This window comes from Patagioenas fasciata, chromosome 8 (assembly GCF_037038585.1).
Source record: "Patagioenas fasciata isolate bPatFas1 chromosome 8, bPatFas1.hap1, whole genome shotgun sequence".
Classification (NCBI taxonomy): Eukaryota; Metazoa; Chordata; class Aves; order Columbiformes; family Columbidae; genus Patagioenas; species Patagioenas fasciata.
The window spans coordinates 32,081,856-32,104,236 of record NC_092527.1 but is presented as its reverse complement, the minus strand read 5'-3'; the positions used below and the strand labels follow the sequence as shown (position 1 = coordinate 32,104,236).

Sequence of the window (22,381 nt, the reverse complement as noted above, 5' to 3'; positions counted from 1 at the left end):
AGCAGATCTTATGTATAAGAATGCATCTTCTTCCAGTTCCACTCTGACCTGCAGCTTTTCTGCAAACACAGCACTATAAGTGTGTGTAAGGTACTCCTCAATGCAGTTCCAAGACTAATCCTAATTTCCCACCAGGTTACACACACAGTCCTGTTCACTAAAGCCTGTAGTTTGCTCTCCTGCTGCTGAGATCATTGTTTCTCACGATCTCACTTCACTGGAAGCCGCACAGCACAGCCGCCCGCAGAAACACCCAACAGCGCCCTGGCCGCTTCTCCCTGCTCCCTGTTCATCCAGCGCCTCGATGCTGAACGGACTGGTCACTCTTCACACACCGTAACTGCACAAACACTGCTTTTTTAAAATATTTTTTTAAAACAGTGTTTTTGAAGCTTCTGTTTGCTATCATTTGCTTCTGCTTTGTTTCCAGAAGGAAATGAAGGCCAGGAGGACTTCCACACCATAACTGAAATACGGGTTTTGATCTTACAACAGATAAGTGTTACTCTTTGAAAGTGGTAGTTACTCTGTGTAACAGGCAATAGATGATTTTTTAGCAAATGAAAAGACAAAATTGTTTTTAAAATTCAGAATTAAGCTGGAAAATGTAAAAAAAAACACACCATATTTTCAAATTTTGGTTATATTATAGGTCAAGTATCTCAGACGCAACATAAAGTAACAAAATTAGTCCACTGCATAAATGCAGTGCCTTTCCTTTAAAAGTAATGATGCAGTAGTTGAACCTTCTGAACTTGCACACATTACTGAAATAAAAACTTTTATGGTAAAATTGGCCAGCAGTACCTCTGGATGCTATTGGGCTGCTCAGTCCTAGCTCATCCTAACTCCTTTCCAAGTTTTTAACAGACACAGAATGACAAACATGCGGGTCCCATCGGATTCTCCAGGCCATCACGGGTCATACGCAGCATTAAGCAAACAGATCTCAGAATTCAGTGATGATGTCAGGACATTCTTTGCAGACAGTGGTCATAAAACTCCTATTAATTTGTCTAAGACTTACTGTGAATAGACTCTAAGACATTAGCAGACAACAGAGCTAATGAGAATAGCTTTTCAGTAGCTTTTAAATTATTCGATTTAGGAAAGGGAAACCGCACATCAGAGAGGAACAGTCAGATTGCACATCAATATGTACATCAAACAGCACATCAGAGAGATGCAGCAGTTTGATGTCTGAAGATGTCTGGTCAGGGCTGTAGCCCCTACAGTAACATGCACTGCACAAAATATAACATGGCTCCTGAAATATATTTTTGAATTTATTTTCTTGCTAAGGGATTTAGATTTTCCTACTTGAAAGAAAGAAATAAAGAAAAAAGCTTGTTGGTAAAACAGATTAAATCAGTACCTCACCTTCCCTATATATGACAGTGATTGACCCTTTAGTTTTACACCATAAACATTTGCTCAGAGGAAGTGCATGTTCAAACAAGCTCATCTCAAGACCATACATGCTTGTGTATTTTTAAGAAAGGTATTACCCTTCCTACATACACTTCATACTTACAAGTATTTACCAGAAGATGAGTCAATAACTGTTTCTTTGATCTGAATGCACATATCTAGACTGGGTGAAGATATGAATGCATTTATCTAAGACTGGGTGAAGATTTAGCAGCAAGCAAGCTCTTCTATAAAATGTGTCTGACAACCTCTCTTAGTCTTCTTCCAAACACCTTCAAGTTATTTCCACCTTGTTGAATGGAATAAACCAGAGATACAACAAAGCTCTATGCAAACTTCTAATGCAAGGTAATTCTGCAGCCATAGAACAAAAACATTAAGCACAATTCTCCTTAATTCAATTCCAAACCTGTGTTATGCAGATTGGTAACAGGAAAAATGCTTTATGGCCCTTTTGTAACAATTATTATGGTCAGGTAAATGTCCTGACTCTCATGAACACTATGGTACATTCCAGCTGAAATGTGGAAGAAGTAATGCAGTTTCTATCCCCAGTGATGAATTATGAAATTTGCTTGATGGACACAGTCACAGATATTGTATTAAAAATACTTTTATTTCCTCACACAATAAATCGTAGCAGGGTTCCTCTAAATTTTCTATTTCAAGAAAACAGACAATAAAAGGAAATGCTTAAGCGAGGGGAAATGGTTGTTCAAACACCTTCTCTTGGTTGCTGGTGGCACTCGGCTCCCACGTTCCCGTTCCTCCCAGGCAGATGCCAGGAGCCGGGCAGGCGGCAGCGCCCCGGCCCATTTGGACAACTGTTCCCTTACACAACAAGAACTTGCAACTTACTGGCAGCTCCAAACAGTCCCTTTCCAAGAAGCGCTGGGCTCAGCTTCTCTTGCAAGACACTAACATTAGCCCAGAGGCTCTTTGTCCCCCAAAATTCTGTTAAAAGACACTCAGCATTTGCCCCTCTTCATCCTCCTTCCTAAAATCTGCAAGGTGATGCTAAATCTATTAAAAAAAAACTCCACAGTGGCTGCAGCAAAGGGACATTTATTATGTTGGGCAGACTTGGCAATAGGTCCCCCAAAATGTTAAGGAAATATTTACGCTCATCAGATTCAATACTGTCATCACAATGACCAAAAAATACCACACATAAAAATAAGTTAGAGAGACCTTGTTTGCGTTTTATCTGTTAGGCTAAAGATCTAGTCTTTGCTGAGAGTCCTGGCTACTCATAATGTGAATATTTTAACAGGAAGGAGCAGACTCCAATCACATTTTACAATCCAGTGTTTAACATGAAATTATCATGATTAAAGCATTATGCAATACCTCCTTAGAGCATTTTCTTTATAAAAGAGCTTGGCTGCAAAATCAAGCTTGCACAAATGGACTTGAAAGCAATAAATTCCTGTGTCAACAGGTTCACATTATACTCAGAGCAACCCAGAGATCCAAGAGGCACTCCAGGACAACACTTTAGCAAACAATCCTGTTATTCACGGATGACTATAATAGGGTGATTACTAACAGCTGTTTGCAATCTCATTACATATGGAAAAGCTTAAAAAAAATTACAGAAGGAGCACCCCAACTTACGGAGGAACTGAAGAGAAAAAGGTCTGTAAAGCTGCTTAACTCCTTTCCAGTTCCATTATCCTCACTATGTTACACCCCAACACCCCCAAATGCTCACACTCGCAGTCCTTACTCACTCCCTATAGCTTCAAAATACTCAAGGCAATCGCGTTACTTTCCAATGTATTCATCAGGTTAAACCCAAAGAATGCATGTATTAAAATATAAATTAAAACTGATTTGAGGGTGGTTCAATAGATTCAATAATTTTATATGCAGCCTACACAAGTAGTGAACTTACACAACCAGTAGATGATTACAAATGTGGCCAAGTACGGGAATGATCACCCCCAAGGACATGAAAAGAACACAGTCTAGCTTTTAAACAAATTTAACCCAATTAAAAATGTTAATTAAAGCATTCCTGATGCAAATGATAGGTTAATATTCAAACGCAGAAAGCAGAACACTACGTAATGCCCTAATTTGTTCCTATTTGACCGGTGACTCCTTCACTTTCTTCCCTGCCCCTAAGGCTTAATTAAGTACCCTGCAGCCAGCCAGATATTTTTGTAATACTGCAGTGAAGCATAAGAATGTAAAAGCACCAGGAGACAGAAAAGCCCACAATAAAACCTGCTTGTTCACAGACAAAAAGTTATGCAAACAAAATGCTGCATAATCTATTGTGTGACTCTTCTTACAAGATGGTCCAGAATTATTCTAGCTCGCTGTGATGTAGGTTTCTTGTTTTGAAGTCTTATAAAGTTAATTGTGAATCTCAGAAAATAACACTTGTTTGTTCTCATCCCCCCTTAATCCCACTTACAGGGCTCTGCAGTATCTGAGTGACCCGCTTCCTTTGCTCCATCATATTGAAGTCCTGTCTCAGGTCAGGAGACATGTTTCTCTCCCGAATATACTCTGGGTCATTCTCATTGATGCGATCGAAGTACCGCTCTTTGTGAGGCATCGTGGCCGAGGGAGGAGTAGTGATCACCACCTGACTGGCATCAGTACTCATGCTTCAACACTGTGGATGGGAGGCTTCAGCTGGAACAAATCAAAAAGAGGGAAGAACGATTAACCATTAAAAATAGGCATTCAATATAACTTGCAAGTCTGGACACAAATAACATTCTTGTTCATCTCTGAAGGACAACATCAAAAATGAAAGACGAACAAGTGAATAATCATTGTAATCAGAAAACTAAGGATAAATTCTAGAAAAGTATGTTAAAAACATTAATGAAATCTCTGGTGGTGCATAAACATCTCTATTCAAGTTCAAATGAAAGACCCAACAGCATGCAATTAAAAATTATTACATTCAAAATTGCCATCATATCTTCTACAACAAGCTGTCCCATATCACTTTACATTGCATTCATCACTCCCCCACGGTTTTCATACAGCTGCCCTTCCTGACACATTCAACCAAACACACCCAGAAGATGGGGCCTCTGTTTAACATCGGCTGAGACCTCATCTCCCAACTTGAGGGAAGACATTCCTCAACTACTGCATTTCCGAAACGTCTCATAACTCCAGCTCAAAGGAGGCGCCGGGCTGCTCCAAGGCTGCCAGGAACCTCTGCCGAGCGCTGGCTGGTGCCTGCACTTTCAGGAGACACTCGGAGACACCGAGGGATCAGCAGGAAAGGTCGTATGTTGGGTTGCACAGGATTGCGGCTGCACCCACGGCAAATAGCTGAGTTTTAGCTTTTTTCATCTTGCGTGCAATTTTATGGAAAGTTTCTCACAGAAGCTCATTACATTCAGAATAAAACAAACCAACCCAAAATTTTCATGTCTTAGTAGAGAGCCACACGGTAAAAGAACCTGATAAGCATTTGTAAACACAAACAGAACTGGATCAAAAGCAGAAAAGCAGACATCTGAATTTTCGTATAAACAATCAGGCTCAGAAGCACACTCGGGAACATCACTCCTCAAACGGGTACTGTAGAGGGATGTTTTCTCAAGTTTGAAGAACAGAGAACCAAGATTTGTAGAAAGAGATAGCACACTATGAAATTACATTTTAACATGCAAATATCTACATTCAATAATCTATTTAATACAAAAATGTTTGCAAACGTATTTGGTATGCAAATAATTCACCTCTTCAGAGGAAGACCAGCCAAGAATGAAGGAACAAGAGCTGTCAAACAGTATTAAAGAGCATGGTTTGACATGGTATCAGCAGTGTAAAGTGTCCATGCTCTGTGGCACAGTTCACCCATCCCTCCTTCGGGTCAGTGCAACTACTGTCCAGGAACATCTGTGAACTCACATGGAAGATCTGAACTCTTCCAACTACAACCTCACACGTGTTCCAGATAAAATATTTGGGGAAATCCCTGTTAAAACCAGCTTCAGCCACCCAAGCCCCCATGCTGCCTGCAATGAGCCCTTTTGGTCTCTGTACTGCAGCCTCCGCGGCGCAGCCGCACCACGAGCCAGGCTGGCAGTGGGATGGAAATTGGTTTTCAGCCAGTTTCCCACACTGACGCCCAAGCAGTTTTGCTGGCACGCTGCAAGGGAGAGCGCAAGGATTAAATCCTGGGGCACTGCAGCCCTGCTACCAAATATGAAACCCCAGAGAGAAAAAAGAAGACATATCACCTACAGAGCTTGGAAAGCATTAGCACATAAGATACAAGAAATCCACATCTATGATTTTCATGTATATTACAGATTATGATAAAATTTGGGACTGAGATGAAATACAACTCGCAGCCTTCTAAAAACCAATCACTACGGGCTGTAATTGTTTGGTTTTGTTTTGTTTGTTTTTGTTGGGGTTTTTTGTTTGGTTGGTTTTGGTGTTTTGTTTGTTTGCTTGTTTGGGTTTTTATAGTTTTTGTTTGGTTGGTTTTTTAGGGGAAAAAACAGATTCTAGGATGCAACATTATCCAGCTGCACATGCAGAGCTTACAGGGGGTATCTGGCACGCTAGATGAACATATCACATTCTGGGATGTATAATTTGCATCCTGGGTGCAAAGCTCCATGATCTCTGATGGCTTTGTTACAGAGGCAAGTTTTGCACTTGCTGCTCAGCTGAGTTTGTTCAGTATTTGCTGACTGATCACTGGGGAGCCTGCTACCTGCAATCAGCATGGGGATGCTGGGGAGAAGACAAGGGGCTTGCTTCAAGGAAGTGTAGGTTTGGGCATGTCCAGTAGAAGTATAACAGGAGTTTTTCTAAAGAATGAACTGTTGTCTTTGCAAACTGGGAGAACTGAAGCAGAAGGATAAACCTAACGGAACAGCATTTTGGGGATATGATAACAGCTCAGCTTCCCTCGGTTCAGTTTAGAAGAGATACCCTTATAATTATAACCTTCTATTATGTCTCATCTCTCCTTCCCCCCACATGGCAGGGTTTAAGATGCAAAAATGAAAAAGCATCATGAGAAGATACAAGACCACAAGCTCACTGTCCAAATGCCACAAGGTATGAAGAACTTGAGATCAGACCCCTCAGCCTACACTGTTCTCCATCTGAGTCAGAGCAGACACGCTCCAGCACCTGCTGGTAACTGGAAGCAGTCTAGAAATGCAGATGGCAAGGACCTTGCTTCAATCAGTGCCCAGCTGTGACTCCTGCTCCGCAGTTACTTTGTACCAGGACATGCCTTACCCAACTGTTTTTCCCAAAATGCCCCTGAATCCCGTTAACCCCGAGGGACACACTGTTGCTCAACTGCTGACCAACTTGGCTGGTCGGACCAACTACACGCATGTCTGAACTTCAAAAAAACTTTTATTGTTATTATTGTAGGTTTACAGGATATAATTAGTTCAAGTCCGTTACATTACAATTCATTCTTACAGTGACAGAAAAGCTCATTCATCTGTAAAAAGACACAAACGTGGCTGGCAATACCTCAAATCCACAGAAGAGATTTTTCTAATTGCTTTAGACTTCATTTTTTTCCCTCTTTCCTTTCAGACTGGTTTGTTACCTCTAGCCATTAAGATTACAACATTAAAGCTCTTGTACTACAAAAAACCTCCGGTACTGAACATAATATGGGTACTGGGTCCAGTTGTTCTTACAAGGTCTGGTTCAACGGCCGCTCTGTTGGGCCCAGGCTGACATTCATACAACCCCTACTGTCCAGCTGGAAAATTTTCAAACAAACCAGCCATTCTTTTATTATTTAATTGCATCTTACATTAAAATAAATAAATAAATACATAAAAAATAAAAGACACTTGTTAAAAAATGTGCTCAGTTTTTGGGGATCTAAAATTCTGTACCTACTTCTCAGCACAGGACTGGCAATGGCATAGAAGTATTTACAGAAAATCCAGATCTCAAAAGCTGTGAATTGTCATAGAGAAGTCTCTCTCCCTCCCCCACGCCTTTTTTTTTTTTGTGAGATTCTTTTGCCTAAAACAAAATGCGTTTTGCTACAAAGCTACTTTTGGCTTCCACCCCTGTCAGTGATGTCCATGAATTACAGAAAGTGAGCCATCATGTTTCCTGTGTATGCTATACTGCTTGCATGGGGGAGATCTGTGCTTACAGAGACCAATGTACAGGTGGAAATGACAGATCATATGGCCCTATAGCAACCAGGCACTAAACCTAGACGGGCCAGAACGGACAACCATACACAGAGAAATCAAACCTAAACTGGGACCTGATTTTGTCCAGGGGAGAGCCATCACTCTTGCTTAGCTGAGACAAATATTTAGTCCACATTTTGGCCCAAGACACATATGCTGTCATGCCAAAGAGACATTCAAAGTATAAAGAACAGCAGTTTTCCCACCTATGGTTCAACTGGTACAATGAGGGGCAAAAGAAACTAAGAAAAGCAAGTCAGCAGATATAAGTTTTTTTTAAACACCAAACCTCCATCCTTGCTGAAAATACATCAGGGACCTGTGAAATAAGGAATCTCAAAAGCTCTTGCTACAGTGTAACTTGTAACAAGGTAACTTGTAGCTCTGCTTTCCCGTGGCTGGGTCTGCCCTCCTGGTTCAGGCTGAAGGGAGCTCGGATGCTGCTACGAAAGAGAACAGGTCATGTCCTCCCGTGTTTTGATGCCTTATTTAGCTCATGGGTTTGGTCTCCACATTCTGTTCCATATTTTATAACAGTAACTGGGCCACGGGGAGAAAGTAGAGCATTCCACCTTTGTCAGGAGGACATGCACCTCTCCACTTAGCACTACATTCATTTAACAAAAGCTTCCAATTTATTCCAGGAATTTGGAACTGTTGATTTTAGGCTGCAACATTAAGTCCTGAGCATCCCCACCTGACACTTTGTAAAGTCTAAGTAACATACCACGCTGCTTCTGTTGGAATAACTTGTTTTCAATGTCAGATCATAAAAGCAGCTCAAAAATAATGAGGTCAGGGAAACAAGGAGTACTGAAGGGAAAATAAGAAAGCAAGAGACCAAATGCAATAAAAATTTATCTTGCCAAAGAACACTCCAGATATCCCTGACTTGATGTATTTATGTATTTTATAATGTACAGAATGTATATTGAGAAAACAAACAAACAAGCAAACCACACACACACCATAAGAGAAAGACTGAGCAACAGAAAAGGGAGCAAACCATCAGACCACCTAGGAACAAATCATTAACCTACCTTTTATGCTAATTTTTTAGGGTTGTTTTCAGACATTCCCATTTTGTCTATGCAGTGCAATCCACCTGTGTGAGCGTTCCCAGCGTTGCAGACCAGCAGCGTGCACACCGCATCATTAACCACTGATTGCAGGTCTGAGCGCTCCAGCCAGACTGTACCACATCTGAACACCGCTTTTTTTAAGGAGCACGTTGTGTTATTCTGCTCTCGCTCTTTCTCGCCTGCTTGTTTTTAAGGAACAGTCTGCTCTTTCTTCCCCTCTCCAGGATCTCGTCTGCCAGGAGACTTGTTGGAAGCAAACTGGGTGTCTCTTGATCTCAGTTCCAGCCTCCCTGTGAATCAGGCAGGTTCCAATCTGAATCAAAGACTTGGCTTTGGCCAACACTGTCAGCTACAGAAGTCAGCTGGCAGAAAGAAAAACACTTAAGGAATATGGGGGAATGGTTAAGAGTGGCAGGAAAACATGTAAGAGAATAGGAACTGAGATGAGGGTCACCGCTGCTGTCTTCTGGCATTAGAAAGTCAACTGTCAATTCTCCCTCCTATACATTTTAGTAATGACATGCAATTGCATGAAAGCATCTGTTCTATGGCAGAAAAACTACTTGGATGAATACCTCAATTAAATTCATTTTTTATTCTCCTTATCAGGACATCAAATACCATAGAAATCTAACAATGCATTGACAGATCATTATATTTTTTTTTAGTATTTCGACAGGTTTGGGTTTCATTTATCGGTCTCCCCACACAGTGGTGAGATCACTAAGGTGTATACTCAGATGTCAGTATTTTCTAAACACAATTTGTGGAACGGAAAATATGCCAGATAGGTAATACTTGTTCAAAATTATATTAACTGATTTTACTAATATCCAGTGATTCTGTCTACTAACACTCAAGTCAACTTGTCAAACTACACCCTTAAATTGACACAAGGTAGTATTTGAACCAAAAAAATAAAGCAGCCACACCTTCTTCCAACTTGCCCAGCCATTCAATCTTTCGTGCTGTATCACCTCCACATATTCATGACAGCAGATGTTTCTAAGGCCAAATGGTGAAATGGGAAGGAGAAACTACTCTTTTGATAACTTTACATTTTTGTGTTGTTTTTTAAAAAACAGCAAAAGTTAAAAGTAAAAAATAGATTTCATTTTCAACTGTATCAGTTCCCCCAGCCAGTTCACTCCATATCTACACAAATGTTTGTTCTGAAAATAACCAATGATTATACAGGGGTGTCTAAGACTGCTTCTCCCAGTAGCAATGCAGGCATAAACAATTTGTCATAGTACAGCCCAAACTGGTTACAAATCAAATATTCTAATCCGGTGTTGTGCATTTAATTTAAGTCTTTCTGCTTTTAAACAGAGCAAGCTAATTAAATCATCATCATCTCCTTCCAGACACCACATTGAAGAGGCTATGTAGTGGCAGTATACATTTTTTCTAAGAAAGAAGAACTTGAGTGTATTTGAACCTTGGTTTTGTGTTTCTGTGTTAAATCTAACACATTATTTTTGCCCAATTATATTGTGCAATATTAAAGTCAACATAAATACTCAAGCCGTGCGACTCACACTTCAACGAGTGTAAACTGGAACTGACCCCAGCTACTCTTTACTGTCAAAAAGTGAGATAACACAGTGTGTTGCTGACACCCACCCAAAATATGAGGGCTACACCTTTACCTTTAACTGAAGATGTTACATTTTTTTCCCTGTTAAGGAAGGCTCCTCATCATGCACCCAGCCTGTAGCAGGTGCAGTCTGCAACTCCACATTTGCAGGCAACCCTGCCAACATTTTGCAGCACAAGCAGTGGTGGAGGGACAAAAAACAACACCCAAGCCTAGAATGATGTATCCAATATGTTCTACCACACGGACATAAGTGCTATTTGCATGTGTTAAGTCTCATAAATGAACTTGTATGTTTTTTGACACAAACTACTTCAATCATTCACATTTTCATATTCCTTCACTGCTGCATGAGTTCTGAATGATGGAGAGAACTTCTGACGAGCAAGTTATCCATTTGCTATAATCCAGTAACAGGATGATACAACACAAAACCAGTCTCAAAAAGAAAACCTCTAGTTCAGATTCAAGGTCCATCAAACCTCCTATGCTGAGAAAAGGCTGCATGTAACTGGGCTGTTTCCATCACTGTATTGCAGGACCCTTAAGCAGTCAGCAGTGTAGGGGCTTTGTTGCTTCACTACATAATGTTTTCCTGTTTTACTAGAAAATTGTTAAGGTTGTGCAGACAATAAGAACATTTTGAGATTATACTGCTCTCCACACAAAACATTCAAGTTAGAACAAACCCAGCCATACAAGCAAATCAGTTAGAAGCAGCAACAGAGGAGGAATTCAGAGTTTGTTGTTGAAATGATGGACACAGGTGCTGCTGCATTGCAATGGGATGGGGGGTGGCTGCACTGGGAGAAACATGAGAAATCACTGAAATGTCAGAGTTGTAAAGGGGGATTCATGTCACAATTTGATTATTATCAATCCTCTTTTACTGCTGGACACAGTTCACCACACCAGTTATTTGTAACAGTATGATAGAAGCAAATATGAACTATTAATTTGTAACTTTAAAGAGGCACAATAGATTGTGTCACTAAAACCTCGCTTTAAGAGAAGATCAGTCACTCACAGATATCATATTGGTTTGGTTTTTTTCCTTTTCGTAAACTTGTTCCTTTAAAAGAAAATTTTGTCTGCAATAATTATATTTCATCCTTTTATTTATGTTATTTTTAACAAGTACCTGATTCACTGCAATTTACCAGAAATGGTTTTAAAGCTGAGTTATACTTTGCTCATTTTTAAGTTTTATTTACACATGTAAGTGTACACAAATATTTTGAAACAACATCAAGTTGCACTTCGGAGTGCTGATAGTTGCCACCTCTGCTGAGGCACACAGGGTGAGTGGTCCTATGAAATGGTATGGAGTCTGTGGATGGAGACTATTTCCAATGTACTTGAAAAAAAATCACCTCCTTAAACAGAGTAAAAACATCAGAACAGCTAATAAATTAAATCATTTGGTAAACTGCAAATAGCTTCCGTACCAACTAAACTTGACAAGTGTGTCAGTCCTACCTCACATCCCCTTTTCCTCTGTGTTTCTTTCATCTTCTGTGTTACAGTGAAGCTCACAAAAAAGCACAGCAAAAAAGAGCTTTATGATGAGAATGTAACTTTCTCTTGGTTTAAGTTGTTTTCCTACAGCAGCGTTAAAATTTCACACACAGGATATGAGATCACTTAAAAATATCTGATCACTGAGCTAAAATAACCTGCTTCTAATCAAAGGCACGGTTGCTGTCCAGGAAATGTCCTTGCAGCAGCAGAAAGCGAAGGAGACTTACAGGAGCTGCCAGGGAAAAGAAAAACTCTCCCCATGGCACATGCAGGAAGCTGCTCCCACACAAAGCACAGATGCACTGAAAAACAATGATAGAAATGAAGTTACTTCGCCCTCTTTAACATTTTTCTGCTCACTCCCACTCTGCTCCAGGGTAAAAATTCAGATGCCGCTTGCAGAAACCCCCCATCCCACCTCCTTAGGTCAGGGAACACCTCAAACTAATGTCAGGGAGCTTTAACCCCAAATGTATAATTCAGGTTTATTTTAAAACCAGAAATGAAGACATAAAACATAAATATCAGATTTCAATAGGAAATAACTACTTGTCTTTTTTGGTTTTAAGGATTCTGATGAAACACAAATGGTGCAGCACCAACGCAGCTTCAACTTGTGGTTTTCACGGTGCAGCTTGAACACAAGTTGGAGTGGGAGAGTGGGGCACAGTATTTTCAATTAATCTAGTTCCAGAGATAATTGGGTTGTTGCTAATGAAAAAAGTAGTATTTTCCAAAACATTGCAACATTAAGACAATAAAAAAAAAAAAAACTTTAAAAAAAAAAAGAGTGAGGGACTTATCTGTGCTTATCTACATAATCACTTGTGGCTAAGTTACCTAAAAATATTTCACGAGTCAGTAGATAGCAGAGAGCCAAATTAAAAGATTACGTTCTGTTAGTACTTATCCGTATTAAGCCGCGAAAGTACGCAAACACAAAACCTCCACACACACACACAAGCAATGGCTGAAAAATCTCTCCAAATCCTTTGAAAAAGATGAAACCTGTGTTTCTCTGCAACAGAAACTAAGAACTTATATGTAAGAAAAAACCCCACACATAACTGGACAAGCTGATTGCAGTCAAAACCTTTCACATTTTGTAACACACTGCCTCTCCCTGTCCTGCAATGTGAAGCCTCCAGCTTCCTCTGGTGACCTTTTTCTTGGGCTTCCTCTGAACTGCACAGATGCCAAGGAAAACGACTTCACTCTTTATGGAGACCTACACAGAGTTACGGAGCAGAAGAAATGAGTTTGTTAAGTAAATGTGTATATATATATATATATATATATATATTTAAAATCCTACTGATTTACACCAACACAGAAACGCCACTCGGGGTTACAAGGACTCCTGGCAATCTGCAAGAGCCCTTCTAGGTCACTGGTACAACACGTGACATTGGATAGCAGTGAAAATACCTATTGATCCCAGGACACATCAAAAGCCTTCTTGATTGATGGCAGTTGGATTCTCCCGAGAAATGTCATGGCCAAAGCAGCTGCCTCCTGGGTTTTGCTGGAGGGTCAGAGGCTGCGATGGTGGGCAACCCCAATGATCGACACATGGCAAATGCTGGATTTTACAAATGTTTGAATGAACAACCAATCTCGTGCATGGCAGCACAGAGTCAAACCTTTTTATAGCCCAAACCCCTGAAGTTTCACCTCTTCACATCACATCCTGACCTTTACCATCACCAACAGCTCAGTGCAGATGGCACGTAAGACCACTGCCATGCAGTGACCATACCCAACTGCAGCTCAACGCCCTCCGTAACTCATAAGCGAGGAATGGGGAACCCGGCCAGCATCTGATCTCAGTGGGGACATTTGTAACTGGAGACTTGAAGAAAAGATGAACTTGCGCCAGACCTTTGATCATAAAGTCTTCAGGACAAATTGTATCTTTCTTTATATCACGCACCACACCCTGCACGATTCCCCCCGTTCATCTTGGGATCTCTGAATCACTCTACTATAAATTTTAAATAAGGAACAATAACACTAGTCACATTAATATGCCAATATCAGTCCGACCACATTAAAATAAGTTGCCTAGCTTCTCAAAAAAAGAATTTCAACCGTTTACTGATCGGTACATACATTCTCATATTAAACAGAAAACAGCAGCATTTCAAAACAGCTGATTTATGATGAAGTCATAAACAAAGAATGTTTAAAACAGAACAACACAATTGCATCTATAGATTTCACATATGAAGGACAAGCATAGTGGGAAGGTTATCGTTGTCTTGAGGTTTTTAATCATAATTCAAAAAATAGTAATTTTAGGGATCAATGAAAGTGACAAATGATGCCAGCCAAGCCCAGGCCTGACTGTGCAGCAGGGACATTGCCACTGATTAGCCCTGAGGAGCACAGAAAGCACCTCAGGCATCTTGAGAAAAAAAGCAACACATTTACTCTAGTAAATGCTCCAGAAAATAAATGCTGTAAGTTGAGATGTACAGAGAAGGATCTATTGGTAGGACTCTAACAGCTTATATCAGCAAAGTGATGGTATAGGGGACAAAAACCTGTAAAACCTATTCCCAAATTATGTTGATGGTGTCTTTTCCCACTTCATTCAGTCTCCAAAGGCTCTTGCTTTGTCATCCATAACCAGAAATAATTTTGCCTTAACATATGGGGCATTTTTCTCCTCCTTGGTCCATTTGCAAACATAAATGTTAATGTATGTTAAAACGTACCATGAGAAAAGTTAACAAACATGCAGAATTTGATTGAGGTTATGGTCCCATACCTAATACATATAAAAGTATTGTCTTTAGAGGACTTAACTACACCTTGTGCTACAGTTTTTGTGTTTTCCTGCCTGGTTTGAGGCAATCCTGCCCCTCTCAGCCCATGTGTTTCAGCTCCCCATCTCCTGAAACGCCATCCCCCGGCTGGGCCAGCACACCTCTCTGTGAAGTGAGTGTCTGAATTGGATACACAGAGATCAGGGTTAAAAATAGTTTGGGAAAGGAGGACAAGGGAAAGTATGGAGCAGAGAAGGGCCACATGGAAGTTCAGGGGGCTGCCAGGCCCTCCCTTCTTGAAAGTTTAAAAGGCAGCTACTTAATTAGCTGTGTTCAAAGCATGTTGCTTTAATTATCCTTCCCAGGGAAATCCCCAGGATTTAGGGTGGTACAGCAACACTGTTTTTGTGTTTATCTACATTGCTAGTATTGTCTTCAGCTTGCTTAAACATAATTTCAAAAACCCAACCAACTACCTAACTAATAAATACAAAAAGTTTAATTTGCAGTCAAAGTTTAACCTATATAAATATGTACATTAATCTCAATTGACTTGACTTGCATTTGACCTGTTTCTCTTCTCTACCACCCTTTGCTTGTGGTACTAGAAAAGCAAATCAAATTCAGAAAGCCAAAGGTCTTCCACACCTTCAGGAATGGAGAATTACTCCACTGAATCTCAAGCAAGTCAGTCTGAAGTCAGAGGGTCATTTTGAACTCAAGAACAGCACTGAACAGAGCAGCAGACATCCCTGAACAAGTGCAGAAGATTTACTAACAAGAGCTTTGGTAGGACACACAGTGAGGGGTATGGTGAGTCAGCATCAAGAACAGTAGAAAGATTAGGTTTTTTTAAAAGTAAAAAGTAAAATGTATAAGTATTTCATAATTAGGTTACTATTATTTTTCAGTACAAGCAAGCAATTATCTACTTTTATACCATAATTCTCCTCCTCCATCATCATTTGTAAGCACAAAGTCTGGATAAAATAAGACACTCCACAACAGACTGCTCCAGTATCACAGAGCACGGATGCATCCTGGCATGCTGCACATAATCCTGGGAACTTGCCAACATCTGCAATGGTTGTTTCTAGAGTGTAAAACCAGCATAGCATTGAACACTTCTCCTCGAGATTTAAATTATCCTCTCTTCTGTCCTAAGCAGTTGCACGAAGCATAAATAAAACTGGCAGATTTTCATGTCTAAAGAGAAGCCAGTCCAAGGTACAGAGGACAGACTTTCCTGGCAGCCAAGGTGGCACAAACACACCCAATCAACCACAGACAGCTTCAAGAGACCTTCACTTTCTACTAAAGTATTGTCATGCAAATGAAGAAAAGCTTCTCCATGAGTTCTCTTAGAGGAGAAACAAACCCAGCACTTGAATGAGTTGCAGCACCAGTGACTCAAAAGTCCAGCTGCAAAGACTGTGGTTATAATTTGGAAGGCACATGCAGCCTTTGACCAGCCACTCACACAGCATGAAAGATTCTCCCTCAACACTTCTACTGGGTTTTTTTGTTTGTTTGTAATTTCAAGAATATTCTGAAGCCAACAACATATTAGATGAATCTGCCTCTTACATAAAACTGTTTCAATTTAATGTATTAAGACAAAAATTCATAAAATAACATAAAAGTTGTTTTGTTTGTACTTCCAAAGCTCATTTATAAACCTGGCCTGAAAATGGTATTTGCCTGTTTGCAATTAAACCTGCTTATGTTTATATTGAATATAAGTATCAGACACATTACCCATGGGCTGGAGTTCAGAGTCTGAGTAGAGAGAGATGTGGAGATAATTTTTTCTCTCAGTTACATCATTATGAATCAAAATCAAATGCTCTAAGAATTAACTAACAATTGCTGTAAAAATGACATTGTGGTCTGAGCTCTGGTGATTATTATTTTTGAATATTTGAATTACTCTTGGAAATCATCCTAGGTAAACATGGTAATTCAGTTTATACCATAAGAAAATGACTGATGACACAAAAAATCATCTAACGCTACACAGATCATATCTGCTCAACGAGTGAAAGTAAGTTGCACCTTTTCTATAGCTTTCAGTTATCTTGTTGACTCCTGTGTTGGATTATTTTTTTAAGACATCTGTGAAAACTTAACATTAATACAGAGATCCTTAATTCTTCAAGCAATGTAAGAATATATCAAAAAACACCACAAAACTTTATTAATAAAGTGCTGAATAATAGGTGATAAGGCTCCTGCCAAAGGCTCATTCATGGCAGTTCCACAGACGGGTTGGAATGGACGACACCAACCCAGGGCAGCAAGAGCTCTGCATTTGCCACAGCGGGGGTGCAGATGAACCGCATCTTTTTTGGAGCTCATTTCCTAATCCAAAAAGGAAAAAAGGAATCTGTAGGACAAAGCTGGTCTCAAAGGTTTCTGGAGAAGTAGCAGTGGATGCTGCTTTTGGACTTAAACAGTATTTCAATTTATTTATTTTTAAGATGCATTGTTCTAATTTACTAATTCATTGTGTTACTTTGGGCAGGGAGATAACCTGATTTCTAATTTTTTTTTATGTTAATTATTGAGTGATGCTTCCAGTATGCCTTGGAACAAGCATTTAAGATGCCATCTGTGGGTTGCTGTGGGTTTTTTTGTTTTGTTCTTTCAAATTCTCTGGCAAATTGCCATGGGATTTTGATTCCTGCCTGCCTCATCAGCATTGTGATAAATTATCAAAACTGATTAGAGTTTGTACTACAAAGCAGTCAGAAAGAAGTGATGAAACACATGCTAAGCTCTGTGCTATATGAACAGACTTTTTCTTGAGACATCTGGATTCAAATTTGGAAAGCTGGAATTCATAATAAAAACCACTCCTACCTGGTGCACAACCCCTGTCCCCCCCAGAGTGCAATTATACAATAATGCTATATGAAACCTGAAGATATGTTTTTGTTATGTCTATCGTGTTTATTTTCATGTTATATTCAAAGTGCTTTTTGTAATCAATGGACACTGGACTAGAAGACCAAAATGGATGGATCTTTTTCAACTGGTTAATTGTTTTGAAATTATTTTTAACTGTCACATTAACGAGGCACTGGATACAAAGTTTTTAATAATTATATATCTGATATGTAAATAACCAAACACAAAAGAGCAAAAGATAAACAAACAAACATACAAATGCATCCCTTCCTGGCCCCTTCGGCAAGGTGCAGCAGGCTCTGGTCATGCCTGGCTGCCCAAAAGTCACTGAACAGCTCTCCTGAGCTAACACTGCCTTTCGCATTTCCATTCCGTATTAGAAACAGTGAGTACTCCAAGTCAGCTGCTTCACCCTTGTATGGGACATACATAAAAAGTACTTACGAAGTGCTGCTTTGTGTATCCTGACAGCACAACCATGAATGTTTTCAAACTATATTGTTTGGAAATGCAACTAATGCCTCTAAGTTAATTCTCTATATTAGATGGGAACATCTTATACACTTAAAAGAAGTTTTTCCACTTTTCCCAGCAAGGTATAAAACACTTTAAAATTGAGAATTTAAATCATCTTTGGTTCTGCAAACTTCATCATGAGTTCAATTAATTATGTACACTTATACCAGACTTTGCTCAACCTCAGCATCAAAATCCTACATCTTTCTCTTCTAACCAGATATCAACTTTCGTAATGCGCAAGCTAATTATTTTTTACCCTTGTACCAAACCTGGCTTGAAGTAACCAACAAGTTCAAAAGGTAAGGTCTGATTTTCACAGAGCATCAGATGAAGATACCTGAACCTCTCACTGACTTGCACCATGAGCCCAGACACGAGAACAGACCTGAGTTCAGTCATTTAAGAAAAACTCCCAAGATAATGACCTTCAACCTATGAACAAGCACAATTTTGCAAACATGGACAGCCAAATGGGAACCTGGATAATGATATAGAAGAGCCAATACTTCTCTTTCTTTTAATAATAAGTAGTGTTTGTGCCTGTGGTGGTAGTACTTCCTGAAACGTGACCAAACCAATAGATACGTTTGGAAATTCAGATTTGTAGTATTAAAATAGCATGAACTCTCAAAGAGTGTCAAAGGCCTAGCCAATGTTAAAAGTAGTGTCGATAAATAGCACAAGTTCATACTTCTGAGAGAAGATGAGCATTCAAAATTCCCCAAGTGCCAGTGAATGATGACCTGAAAAAGAGTTAGCTCTACCTGAGCAATAGAAGCACTCAGCAGAATTGGGAATTGTACTTGTAGGGGAAGAGTAGCTTGACTTCCTTTTTTTCTTTTGTGCTGTTTTCTTTCATTTCCAAATGCATCGTTACCACTAACAAAAAGATACACAGATAATGATATTCACGTGACTCTACGTAAACAACAACAACAAATACCACAAACCCACATCTTCATTGTTATTCTTGCAGCACATCTGACATCCTCAGTACAACCATGACAAATGCTAGGTCAAAAAACCACAAACCGCCCCCCCCCCAAAACCAAAAAAACCCCAACCAAACACCACAAAAATCAGCACAAATTGTTGCACAGGCTCAGCATATCAGTTAAGAAATATAGCTGCTCTGAAACATTTAAAGAGAATACAAAAGAGCCTCTACAATAGTATAACCTTTGCCTCTGTCTACTAGCATCACAGTTTACACGGTTTCCATGGAAACCCTCTGCAAACATATGAATGTGCTTGTTGCATTAGATGTTGAACAGCAAATCCTTTGTGGCAACTCTGGAGGGCCATGGCCAGTGCCAACCTCCTGGCGGAATAATGCCCTTCACTATGCCCTCCCCAGCAGGCTCATGACACACTCGCTCACATGGCACAGCTGCTGCCATCGCTTGTTTTTCCTCAACTGATAAAAAAACCCCACACCATTTTAAAAAAAGGTGCACATCATAACTATTAAATATTTCTTTCTGCATGGAGAACCCATTTCTTGTTCCCGTCAAACTGACAGTAAAGTCTCCAGCACTGGACCCTCGGATGCAACGCGAGAGTTGCAGGGTGAGGGCACTGACTGGGAGGCTTCCAGTCAGGGTGCTGGGGAATACATTTACATAATGAGGAGGCAACTGCCCAAGAAAGAGGACGCCATGATCCTTCTTTATTACATATTTTCAGAAAAACATATTAAAAAATATACATAAAATTCTCAGCATGTGACAGATACACCAGTCCAGAAGAGAAAACTAGTTTCAACACCTTGTTGTTTCTCATCACGAAAAAAAAAACAAACAAACAACCGATCTACAAATAACTCACGTACTGGATGGGCTCCTCCTCCAGTCCCAGAGGCAGGAAAATTCTACCCAAGACAGTATGAAATGCCATCAGGAAGGCTGGTTTCTTTTCATTGTCGTTAAGGGTATGTGTGCAATGAAAGCTGAGGGACTAAGAAACTAGTCTCTGCTTTGCAAAGGAGGAGCTACAGGCAAACACCTGAATGTTGTGTCCCATCTGACTTTCCTCAAAACACATGTCTCTCTGCAGCTCTGCATATTTTACCAGCATTGAAATAAGAGTGCTGATAATAAAAGTGCACCTTTAAGACTAATAGCACACATAGCTGGATTCTATGTTGTTTGTAGATTAAAGCATTCCCCTATATCCTTATTCTGAAACAACAAATTCCTAGTACAGCAAGTTTGATTCTAATTTCTGAGATATCAATGGCATAATTAATCTAATTGCTTACAGATGTGCACAGTCTCACGAAGAACAACAGCTCCAAAGGCTGCACGTTCGAGATAAAATCAGGTCTGCGGACTCCACATGGGGGGTGACAGCCTGCCTGTCCCCTTCTACATAGAACTGGGGAGGTCGGCACCTTTTTGCTTTTGAACAGACAGCCCACCCACAATTCAGTCATTTCCAGATGCCTCCACAGTCACAGTGACAAAAATCAATGATGTAATTGCTTTGTCTTAAAAGCTGTAGAATGAAGGAAGATAGATTTTGTACCAGGAAGAAAAAACAAACAAAAAAACACTTATTTTGCCAACAGTATGTTTCTATGTTTATTTCATTCCCTTTCACAGGGGGACAGCCCCAAGGAGAAGCTCCAAGCTCCCTCACGGCCATCCTCACCTCACAGCCACCACCAGCCCAGGCCCCCACACACCGGCCACCAAATTAGCTCCGAGGGCAGCCAACCTCTCCTTTTAGCCTCGCCAGCACAATGAAGTAATGAGGAGGTCAGCCGCAGCCCCGTTGTTCTAATGCTCTAATAGCCCATTGTTCTGTTGAGTTGCGTCTGCGAGATAAAACACCAAAAAGCCGGCATTTCCTGAGGGGAAGCGAATTCCCACCGTGTGTTGCAGAACATCGGCCAAGGGTTTGGCTTCACAGGGGCCAGCCAGCCTCACAACTCCGGTGGGTTTGGTTTTGTTAGCGGGCAGGTTGCAGGAACGTGTGCTCAACGAAGCGGTGGTGCAGCTCTTGCCCATCACCACCCAGGGGCCCTTTCCTGCCAATCCATGCACAACCCTCTCCACACACAGCTATTACTATAAAGATACTAAATTGACAGTCCCACAGCTAAAGTTTGGCTCCCACCTGATCAATGTTTATGATCTGCTCCCTGCTCTAAATTGTAGAAGGATTGCAAGTACAGTGGTTGCTACTGAGCTGTGGTTAAGTTTCCCAGGAGCAGGGAGCCACGGTAGTGGGGCTGGAGCACCCCCAGTGTCACAGCGTCACATCCACCATGCTACAGGTACTAACCCTCAGGTAATGGGATGGGAGAAAGGACACAGACAGAAAGTATTCCAACGATGCAGTAAATTATAAGATTGAGAAGTCAGTAATTTTATATTTTCACCACATCCTCTTGTTCAGTAAAGAAGTACGCTGAACATCATTAACGTCCCACTAATGAGACATCCATCTGCCCAGAACACAGCAATAATGAACGTGAGCTCTGTTTCCATCCAACCTACCAGAAAGATTTGTAAGGGTCTGCTTTCCCGCTGACACGAACACATGACTCCCATTAGCCTTAATAAAAGATGAGTGCATTCAGTGGGAGAGAAATTTCCCAAGGTTGCATAACTGAACTGTGGCACACTGCAGACACAGTATAGACTGCTAAGGGAAAGGTTAGCCACCCCAAAACTACAGCGACTGGCCAAATTCCTTCACGATTTGCCCATTAATTTGTTCAACTTTTATTATAGTTAGCACTTTTCTTGCTTTAGGCCAGTGAAAATATTCAGTACTTTTTTTATGGCAAAATTACGGAAAAGCAAATCAGCTCCTATTTTTAGGCTGAAAAACAGAACTCCAAATACGCACTTTCTTTTTATCTGAATGTGTTATCACTTTATACTATTCTTGACTCCCCAGTGCATAAATTCTTACTTCTGTAACAATGCAAATCTGTTGACAGGATGATAGGTTAAAGTTTATCTTTCACACTGCTTCCCTCACACCAGTCAGAAAAATCTAGTTCTGTCAATTTATGTCCCTTTCAGTGCTCAGCAAAGCGAGGAAGTGGAGTGGGATGCCACAATGCGGAAACAATGCAAAAAAAACCCTAATGCCAGAACTGAATATCTGACTCCTAGGCTAAGCTCTGCATGACATCACAAAACTTCCAGATTAATACTGCATATCTCAAAACTGTGTTTAAGAAAAACCTTAATTCCAGATGTTGAAAGTATGATTAACCTACTGAAAGTTAGAAGCTTTTTCTTCACCTTTTCTCCCCAGTTCAACTTTATGTATTTTAAAATACTTGGGTGCCTCGCCTTTTTTGGGGGGGAGGAGTGGGGAGGGTGATGGTTTTATTTTGGACACCATAAA

The 22,381-nt window shown here is 40.3% G+C and overlaps 1 protein-coding gene across 5 annotated transcripts in view; it reads right to left on the bottom strand.

Annotated features, from left to right (window-relative positions):
* The window catches only part of ADD3 (adducin 3), a 100,247-nt gene that overhangs the window by 25,163 nt on the left and 52,703 nt on the right, over window positions 1–22,381 (bottom strand). For all 5 annotated transcript variants that reach the window (XM_065843095.2, XM_065843103.2, XM_071812137.1 and 2 more), the window contains one exon: window positions 3,857–4,080. In XM_065843095.2, coding sequence (XP_065699167.1) covers window positions 3,857–4,051 — 195 coding nt within the window. In that variant the 5' untranslated portion in view covers window positions 4,052–4,080. The remainder of the gene's footprint in view (window positions 1–3,856; window positions 4,081–22,381) is intronic.